Below are 11,115 nucleotides of genomic sequence, written 5' to 3' on the forward strand. Positions count from 1 at the left end.
TATTTATAATAGAATGTCTAAATTATTCTTACTTACTTTTTTAATTCAAAATTATAAGGACACAAAGGTAAATTAGTTTTTAAAACTCCTTTATCCCTTGGAAACCAAACAAGAAACAAGTTATTTTCCTTAAAATCCCTTTTCTCCCTTCCCCTCCTCTCTACCAAACTAAATTTTTAATCCATTTTTTCTCCTTCCCTCCTTTGAACCAAACAGATCCTTATGCCATTTTTCTTTTAAAATTTCTTGTGATAACTTTTCTATTGTAGGTTCACACTTATTTATTTTATTAATTTATTGCATCCTTTAATTTCAATACTCTTACCCTTCTTTTCAGGCTTTACATCAGTTACATTTTAGGTTCTTTGTGCATTTGTCAAACATAATTATTATCTTAAATATCTGAGTTGTATAAAGTTGGTTCTTTTACCAATTTAGAGTCATCATTACATCTTCTTCCCAAACAATTTGTTTTGTCTCTCTTTCATCACTTCTTACCAGTAAGAATGGCTCCCATTTCCACAGAAGAGCTTCATCTATTTCACAAAACTCATCGCGAGGTTTTCTGTTTCTTAATCTTCAAACTACATCGTGACCTAACCCAATCCCTTTTAGTCATGTCCTTGTGGATTTGGCTAGAACATAATGGATACCCTGATATCAACTACAAAGTTATGGACTTACCTTACACTCTTGCAAATGCTCTCGTTACTGAAGCAGTATCATGTTTAGAGTGCATAGAGGCAGAAAATTCTCACATCCCAAATAATGGTGGTTTGCCCATAACAAAAGGGCTAACACAAAAGGATATCTCACTCAAAATGTTCAACAAAAAAAGATATACTATAATAGCTGGTATCAAAAGTGTTTTAAAAAATATTTGTGCTCGAATTTTTGCTGATGTTTTGCAGATAATTTTGAAAAGCAGGATCATCAATAGAGTTCGTGCATCAGGAGGTAACATATTTGACATGCACCTGACTGTCCCTGGATTTCCGCACCCTTTGTTTGGTAAATTTGATATATCAACAAATAATACTATGAACTTGGACTTGTCTGATGAAAAAATATGGATGGGAAATGGACCATGTGATGATGTTACTGATGATGATAAATCCATGTTTCTAACATTTTCTAAAGGTTTTCCTGTGTCAGAACCTGAGGTGAGATATTTGTTTACACGCACATATGGGGATTGTGTGCAGAGTTTATCTATGGGAAGTGCTGTTGTGAATGACCAATCCTTATTTGCAATGATGATTTTGAAATCTGTGAGAACAGTTGATCAAATTTTGAATGGGAAGCGTGTTGCAAAGCTTCATATAAATGGAAAACACATCTGGGTTCGCAAGTATGAGCGTCGTGAGTGAATTTTTCCTATCATCTCAAAAAACTATGTAATTAAGCTAGAAGTCAATGGTTGTAACCAACTAAATATCGTGCTTACTTTGTGTTTATCTTTCTTTCTTGGAACTTATCTTTGTCTAAATGGAATCTTGCCCAATTTCTAATAAAAGTTTATGACCAATTTTAATATTTTGTATTCTTCCAATTTATTTATTAATTCTTAGTTGATGCTATATATTTTTTCTTAATAAGGAGGTATAACTCCTTCTCACCAACTCATATAAGAGTAAAATGGTACCTCTAGTCACAATTTTATGTCCAAGTTGGAGATCAAACCTTGGTATTTAGTTATGGAGCACAAATGTCGAACCACTAACAACTTTTACTTTATGCTCCATGTTAACTAGTGTAAAAAAGGTACTTGGTGCCTTTTTGTATCTTTTTTAAAAAATAAAATAAAAGTGAATTATTGACAATCTTAATAGTTTTTTTTTATTAATTGTAGTTGCAGGGTAGTTTTTGGGAAAATTTTGAAAAGTAGAAAAAATAAGGAATAAAATTAAATAAAAATTATGGAGAGAGAAAAAAATAGTTTAAAGGTAGTTAAAGGAACAAGATTTTCCAAAAGAAATGTGTACTCAAAATATGATAATCTCCTTTATTATCATATAAATCATAGATGTATTAGTAAAGCTTAGATGTGATTCCTGAATGTGACTTTATTTTTTCATCTAATTTAAATGGATATATTTATATGTGCAAACTATGTGTAGAATTCTAAAACACGACTTTAAATATTGTATTTGTAATTTGGTAAAATTGAGGTTTAATTTCACATTTAAAATCACTTCTATTATATGTATTAATCTTTGATAATCATTAATAATAATAAAAAATTCACATGAATTTGGCATTTTATAAACTATGATTTTTCTCTTCTTATTTCTTTTGTCATTGACAAAACATTACATGCCTTTTCAAATGAGTTTGATTGTCATGCAATGATAGTGTAAAATAATTTTACTTTAACAATCAATCAGATATTATCATTGATGTGACATTTTACTTATTTATTATAAAGTCAACAACTTATTATAAAGGATGATTTGTAATTGGATGATAATGTAAAACTATTTTACACTATTAGTGCATCACCTATTTTCTCTTTCAAGATATATACTTAGTTTAAGATAGCACATGCTTTCACAATACTAATATGGTTAAGTAATTGCATTTGACAATGGAATCAACACATATTTAAGATGCCTTAATTGAACATGTAGAATAACAAAAATTATAAATTAATGATACAAAAAATTGAATTATATGTATTATCATGAATATTTCCTTTTTGTGATAAGTTATTTGCTTATATGCACATCTTATCTTATCATTCTTTTATAGAATTTGGTTGCAAAATAAAATAAAATAATACTTTGATAAAATAAAAAATAGGAGTGTACGGAAAAAAATTCTATAATTATAAATTGATTGATTAGTCATTATGAATATAAAAAAAATGTTTACATATGTTTGTAGTCAATGTAAACTGAACAAATTTTGATTTGATTTTCATAATTTTTCTTTTGTTTTTCATCTCTCTAAAATTTGGAATTTTTATTTTTGGTCCTAAAAGGATGAACACATTTTGATTTAGGTCCCTATAAAATATTTTTATTTAATTTTAATATCTCTAAGAAATCTAAAATCACTATTTTTGGTTTCTAACATTCATTTTAAGGTAGATAATTAATATTTATTTTGAAAGATCTATAATTTTTTTTTTAGAATTGTAACATGCTGAATTGGTATCATAGACAATTATGAGTTTCACATGAAACCTTTTGATAAACATATAAGTAATTAATACATAATACATAATAGTAGAGATTATCCTTAAAAAAAAACAATAGTAGAGATTAACACAAAAGTAATTCTAAATTTTAGAGGGATGAAAAATAAAGAAAAAGTTTAATAGGGACCAAAACCAAAACTTACTCATTTTACAAAGACTAAAAATATATTTGAGTCAAATTTAAATGATGAACATAATAAATTGTGTGATATGTAAACTTCTTTAAAAACAACCCATATGCAAGTAATTTGAATACCAAAAGAGAGTAAATAAGCTTGTTGATACTAATGACATTAATTATGAAAAAATTCTTAGAATTATTTTCTCAAAGGTTGGTTTAAATGCTTCATTACCCAAATTTTCACTTTTTCATATTTTAAATAATGTTATAATATAATACAATTAGTGGTATTGTGATAGTTTAAGTTATTTTTTTATACTACTAATGTAATTAAGAGAAAATATTTTTTGTAAATAAATTTTGATAGCAACATATGAAATCATATTCCCACATTTTTCCTTAATCAAATGGTTGAAATAATAAATATTTGATTACCACCAAGTTTATGCTACTATATTTGATCTTAAAGGCTAGAACATGAAAAAATTGGCCCAAAACCATTATTTTGAGATGACTCTTATTCTTAGAAACCAATCACAAATATAATGAAAACTAACTCCTAATTCTAAAAAATGGAATTTTATAATATGAAGATGCTAACTCATGTAATTTTTACTTTGATTCTCTTTATGTCAAAAGTCAAGGGATTTCATTACGTTAATTACACTAGTAAAGTTGATTAAAAACTCAAATTGAATGAAACTTACTAAGAACTTCAGGTTATATGTTGTCAAAGGATACTAAAATTTCATTTCAAAGGTCATGAATTGTATGGGCATATAAAAGTCCTTTAAGAGTTATTTATTTATTTATTTATTTTTTTTATAATCAAAAGACTTTAAAGCCTAAGAAAAAAAAATAACTACATAGGAATTAAACAAGGAGATGAAACTTCTATGACATCAACTAAAATCAACCAACTAATTTAAGAAGGAGAACTATCTATAAAAAAAATTTATCCCCTAATTACAAGTCATGTTGGCTAAATTATTACCACACCTATTAGTCTCCCTAAAACATGATTCACTTACATCTACCGGTTTAGATTTAGAAGCTTTTGCATCCTTGAACCAGCCTCCAATATCGAACACTCCTAATAATCTCTCTTCTAATACTTCTAACCTCATTCATTGAATCTAAGTGAAATTCCACCATAGCCAAATCTCTACACATTATAAATTTTAGAACCTCATACACACCCCACAATTATGTCATGTATGCAGACATATTACCTATAAATTATTGCAAAGTCACCTAACTATCTTATTGTATCATCTCATAATAATCCTTTAAATCTAGCAACATACTCTTCTTCACTATAATCCAATCTTTTAGTAGAGTCATCCATGTTAAGGATCATGTAAATACTTCCTCATTCAATGCGAGCTAAAATTTTGCAAATCTATTCATTCTTTTTATTGATTCATAAGCGCCAATATAGTTAATGCAATATCTTTTGACTATCGCCTAAGGTTTACATGTCAAACAAAACTAGGCTTATAAACTTGATTATTTCTCCATTACCATAAAAGTTTACACGTTGCCCATACACTAGACCAAGAAATATGATTTTCACATCCTAATTGTCTAGTAAGATTCACTTGCATCCAATGAAAAAATTCTCATCAAATAAATTATTTCTCTCATTTATCTTTAGAACATGCATCCATAGTAATTTGGTTAAGGGAGAGTCTCTCATAACATGAAGGATAGTCCCTCATAACATGAAGAATAGTTTCACACACGTTAAACCAATGATTACAATATGACCCATTAAGACCCTTTATTATCCTATTATTAATCAAGGTTCTTTCTCATGTGTTTGCAACTTTTGTATTGTTATCAACAAATTACTTCTCTCAACACATAAAATCCATTCAATCTTTATAAGTTGAAGAAATAGAGAAATTACCCATTTTATCTCTGAGCCACATTCTTTTATCTTGTCCATTCTCAACATGTGGAGGGAGAATAAAGATAATGTTATTAATCACTTTAGTAGGAAGGCAATATAATGTTATTCTTTATTTAATGGTAAAAGAATAAGAATTGGATTCTTTTCTAATTTAGAATATTGTCTTCCATGTTATTATTATAGTGGAATTAGACATGAAGAATTCAATTGTAATCTAATGAGTGATCAACAGCCAGATAATCTATAAAAATGAACAATTTATCATGGTTAAAATCATACCAAATTAGATATTAAAATTGATTTGATAAAAAAACATCATCAATTTTATTTTGATGTTAGCAACTTTAGTAGAATAAATATTATCCTTGCCTACAAAGGAACTTGAGCTCCAACAAGACACTGTAATGAACAATAAATTCTACATAATTTACTTATTTTTTAAACAAAGAAATCAAGTTCAAATAGTTAGATTCCAATAACACTATACTTATAACAATAAATCTAATAATGTATAATAAATATTAGATATTTATATGCTTGTTCAACAAAGAACTGATGTTCAAGGAAGTAGATGTTAGTTATATATAACTATTAACAATCAAAGCCAAAAGAAAACATACTTCAAGGCAAGTAATTTAGAGAAACTAGATGTAAATACAAATATCATAAAAAAAAAAAAAATTATTGTCAACTCAATTCACATGCAAATATCATCCAATATCATATTTTTTTTATGATGTAAATCTAGTAAAACTAACCCAAAGATCTAATAGACCACAAATTAAAAATAAACACATTAAATGAATGGATATAGTCTTATCTCATAGTCAGGATCTAGGATTAAATTATGATCACAATTATGTTACCATCATAATTATATTATGGTTGTTTCATGTAAATATAGTTTGACAAGACTACTACATATTGCAATCATAAGATGGTGTGATTGTGTCAACCTTTACAACTAAGACATTGTGACTAATTTACATGATAAAATTCTCATTTTAAGCAACAACTAAAAACATGAAGTAAGAAATACACACACACACACATACACACACACACACACACACACACATATATATGAGGAGGGATTCACTTACTTAAAGAGTAAGTCTACATATACTTACTCCACTCAATAACTTATGTTTTACATCAAATTTGAACGATCCAATCATTGAATTAAAAGTTCTTAATGCATAAACTAAGTCTACAAAGTTTTAAAAAATTTGATACTCTATTTCATTAATTCAAACCAACGTACAAAATGCTTTTATGATTATTTGTCAATTTGAATTAATGAAATGAAATATTAAATAGTTTTAAAACTTTGCAAACTTGATCTATGCATTAAGAACTTTTAATTTAACAGTTGGATTATTCAAATTTGATGTAAAACATGAGTTCTTGAGTAGAGTATATTTAGGTAAACTTATTCTTGACATAAATGGATCCTTTCTATATATATATATATATATATATATATATATATATATATATATATATATATATATATATATATATATATATATATATATATATATATATATATATATATATGAAGAGAGAGAGAGGACAAAAAAAAGAAAAGTATTTTGTTGTTAAAAACTTTATTTATAATCACTTTAAGGTTGTTTTTGTACCATTCTTCTACCAAATATTTACTCAATACAATACTTATCCTCTTTGCAGTTAAAAGTGTAATTGAATGTCATCATTTTACTATTACGTGTATAGGGATGGAACCCAAAAAAAAATAAAGGGGAAAAATGTATCACATAATAAAATTAACAATGAATAATAAAATATTAATATAATAAGAAATAAAATATCATATATTTCATAAAAGTGAATATAACTACTTTTGTTGCTAATAAAATACATAAAAAAAATATTTACTAAATATCAAAATTATGATATTCTTCTATTCTTAATTTGATAAAATTATAAAACTTTCGTGTTTTTTTAGTTTATTACCAAGAAGTATCTCCGTCAAATACGAGAATTAATCTTTCATGAAGGTTTGATAGACATCGAACGGCTAGATATTTCCTCCTAACTTTTGAAAAACTCTTCCATATTAAGTAATAATTATGATTTCGATTCAATAATTATTTTCCCAGCAAATAAACATAGATGATATATGTGGATAAATCTCATATAAATATATAATTCGTATTTGTATGGCAATTGATTCCACCAGAGTCAATAAATTAATCAACAAAATTTTGAGATTACTTTTGAGAATTTCATGCATTTGTGAAACACTAGAATTTAGAAACAAAATTTCACAACTTTATTGCATAATAGGAAAATCGAAGTCTATAAATGAAGTATAAACGCCATGGGAACAAAGAAATGCAAGCAACATAGAGGATTAGACAAAGAAGATTAGATGAGAACAAATGTGCATAGAGAAAAATTAGGCTAAAAATTTAAAATTGTCATAGGTAAAGTAAAAATATTTTTGTTATAAGATTTTTTAATTTAAATTTTTTTCTTGTAATTTGCAAAGTAATCTATAGAGTTCTTAAATTTAAGAATTTTTTAATATATAAAGTAAAAAAGATTTATTTATTATACTTTTTTCAAAAAAAATAAATCGCAACAATTTCATAACATGCATTGGACAATAATTTCTTAGAATATGAAATATGGTTAATATGTTAGTGTGGCATATATTTTTGCAAGAGTTAATTAGTTGTGCTCGTGTGGGTTGGAGATTGGAGGAAATGACACTATTTTTTTAATTTTATACTAGAGGATGGAAATGTATAAACATTCCAATAGTTTAGGAAGGGGGGTAAATTAATGCCCCTGCACTACTATATGTAGTTTCGACCATGCATATGTGAGTCATTTAAAGCAAACGCTCTACCTTTTAAGGCAAACTCCATAATGCATCTTCTCCCACTTTGTGCATTTTTCCTTCTTAGGTGGCCCTTTAGTTGCAATTTGTTTCAATTGTTCATCTTATTCTTAAATTTTATACCTTGATGGTTTTTCATCTCTTCATGCCTCCTTTTATAGGCTTTTTTCGTATTTGCCAAAATCCTACTTAATTATAAGACATTTGTTTACCAACATTGGGATTCCCTTCATTTGGGTGTTGTTGAAGGTATTGTAAGTACTTGGCTAGTCCTTTAAATTTAGCCAAATATTAACCAACTGTCATGTTCCCTTATTGGACTTGTAAAAACTCATTTTGGAGCGTAATACTTGACAAAAAATATTTTTTAAGGAAGATGACTTTGAAGTTCTCCCACATTAGAGGAGTTTATATGGCTACCATCTATTCCCTTATGCCTCTCTTTTCGACATGAAAATGGCATGTCACCTTTTGTTCCTTAAGGTTAATAATTTCAAATTTCTTGAGCAACTCCACATAATACTTCGATTGACTTAGGAAAACTCCATTGTCAAGTTGTTTAACTTGTAAGCCTAAGAAAAATGTCAACTCACTGATCCTTGACATTTCAAATTTACCTTGCATTAGTATCGCAAAATTCTTGCATTAGACATCACTTCCTTTTCTTAGAATAAAGAAAGTTGTGTCAATTTTTCCCTTTTCAAAGGATTGTTCAAGCAGAAAATTACTAAGTCTCTGATACCATTACTTAGGTGTTTGCTTTAGTCCATATAAGGTCTTTTTCAGTTTGTCTACATGGTCAGGATGTTCGAAATTAATGAAACTAAGGGGTTGTTCAACAAAATTGTTTTCTTTTACATAGACATTTAGGAATTCACTTTTTACATTCATTTGAAAGATTTTAAAACTCATCATACTTTCAAAGGCAAGAAATAAACTTATTGCTTCTAGCCTAGCCATAGGTGCATAGGTTTCTATATAATCAATCCCGTGTTATTGATTATAAACTTTTGTTACTAATCTAACCCTATTTCTAATTTTGACACCACTCTCATCAATTTTATTCGTATAAACCCATTTAGTTCCTATGACTTGGTTTTTGGCCACATAGGGACTAACTCCCTACCTTCATTTCTCTTAAATTGATTAAGTTCACCATGCCTTGCATACAACCAATGCTCATCTTTTTAATGCTTCATCTACCATTTTGGGTTCAATTTGTGATACAAATCACATTGCACTATAAAGATTTCTTATAGTATTTATAATGGTGACACCTTTAGATACTTCTACTATGACGTTGTTTAAAGATAAATCTTTAGGAGTTCTCCATTCCTTACATAGGGTCATTTATTGATTTTTTTTCCTTCTAAGAAAGTTCCTAAAGGCTCCTCTTGAATAACAACTCCAATTTCAAGAGGTTCTATCTCATCATCATATACTTTATCCCCCCTTTGAGGATTTGATTCCTCACGAACTATGTGATATGACTCTTCTACCAACATGGTTCTTTTATTATAAACCTTACTATTTAATGAGTAGCCTTAAAATATTTCCTCATTTGCCTTAGCATCAAAATTACGTAAGTTATCTTTTTCATTGTTCAAAATGAAACACTTACATCAAAACACCTTAAGATAAGAAATGTTGGGCATCCCATTGTTTAGCAGTTCATGGGATTTTTTTTAAGAATATTGGTTTTATGAGCATTCTATTTTGTATGTAGCACGTAGTGCTCACAACACCAACCCAAAAGTATTTGGGTTAGTTTCATTTAACAAGGTCCTAACCATGTCCTCTGAGGATATATTCTTTCTTTCTACCACTCTATTTTGTTGGAAGTTTTAGAGGTAGAGATGTTATGCTCAATACCTCTTTCACTACAGTAATTATCAAACTCTTCATTTTGAAACTCCCCACGATGATCACTTCTAATAGCAATAATGTTTACCCTAACTATGTTTTGGACAACATTAGCAAAACTTTTAAATGCATTGAAGACTTCACTTTTAGATGCTTGGAAGAAAGTCCAAGTGAAACTATAATAGTCAACAACTATAATTAAAACATAAATATTTCCTCCTAAACTCTTAGACTTAGATGGTCCAAAGAGGTTTATGTATAAAAAAATAAAAATTCAAGAGGTCTTTTAGTTGAAATTATACTCTTAGCTTTTAAACTAGATTTTATTTGCTTTCCTTTTTTGACATGCATCGCATAACTATTCTTTCCAAAATTTTAGTTTAGGCAATCCTAATACTTAACCTTTTATGGCCAACCGATTTAAATGGTCCATATTGACACATGTTGCCATGCCATAGCCACATGTCATTTTCTTTGGAAATAAGACATTTAAGTCATTTATAGATGCATGACTCATATCTAGCATATAGATATTTTCTACCTTGTTTCCTACATGCAATAATGTTTTTATTGATCCTTTATATATCATACAACACTTTTCATCAAAGGTAATTTCTAAATCCCTTATCACACAATTGGCTTATGCTAAGAATGTTATGTTTTAATCCTTTAACAAGTAGCACATTTTCTATCTGTGTGTGAGGTGTTTATCTAATTTTATCTTCATCTAAAATTTTACCTCTATTATTGTCACAATAGGTTACATAACCTTTAAGTTTTGGGACAAAGTCATTGAGCAAATTCTTATCCCTAATCATGTGCCTTGAACAACCATTGCCTAGGTACCACATTGAATTCTTCATGGTCAAGCACACATTTAACTCATCTAGAGTTGTAGAGTCTTGATCTAACTAAGAATTCATGAAATATCCCTCCAAGAACTAAGAATTCAAAATTTAATTAGGAAGACAAGTTCTTGAACTAAGTAGCTTCTTGACTTTATAAATCTTTTTAACATTCAAGTTTAAAGATCAATTACTTAGATTATGCACAACAAGAACTTATCAAATGAATTTGAAGATCATATACAAGAATTAAAACTAAAGCAATGTAAAGAGCTTAAAGAAAAAAGAGATTCACACAAA

The 11,115-nt window shown here is 27.9% G+C and overlaps 1 protein-coding gene across 1 annotated transcript; it reads left to right on the forward strand.

Moving 5' to 3' along the window:
- The first annotated feature begins 506 nt into the window (after positions 1-506).
- Positions 507-1,370, forward strand: LOC109788327 (uncharacterized). Its single transcript, XM_029269234.1, has one exon. It carries the CDS (start codon positions 507-509, stop codon positions 1,368-1,370), a length of 864 nt encoding a protein of 287 aa, XP_029125067.1.
- Positions 1,371-11,115: the final 9,745 nt, after the last annotated feature.

This window comes from Cajanus cajan, chromosome 3 (genome assembly GCF_000230855.2).
Source record: "Cajanus cajan strain Asha chromosome 3, NIPB_CcT2T_4, whole genome shotgun sequence".
Taxonomy (NCBI): domain Eukaryota; kingdom Viridiplantae; phylum Streptophyta; class Magnoliopsida; order Fabales; family Fabaceae; genus Cajanus; species Cajanus cajan.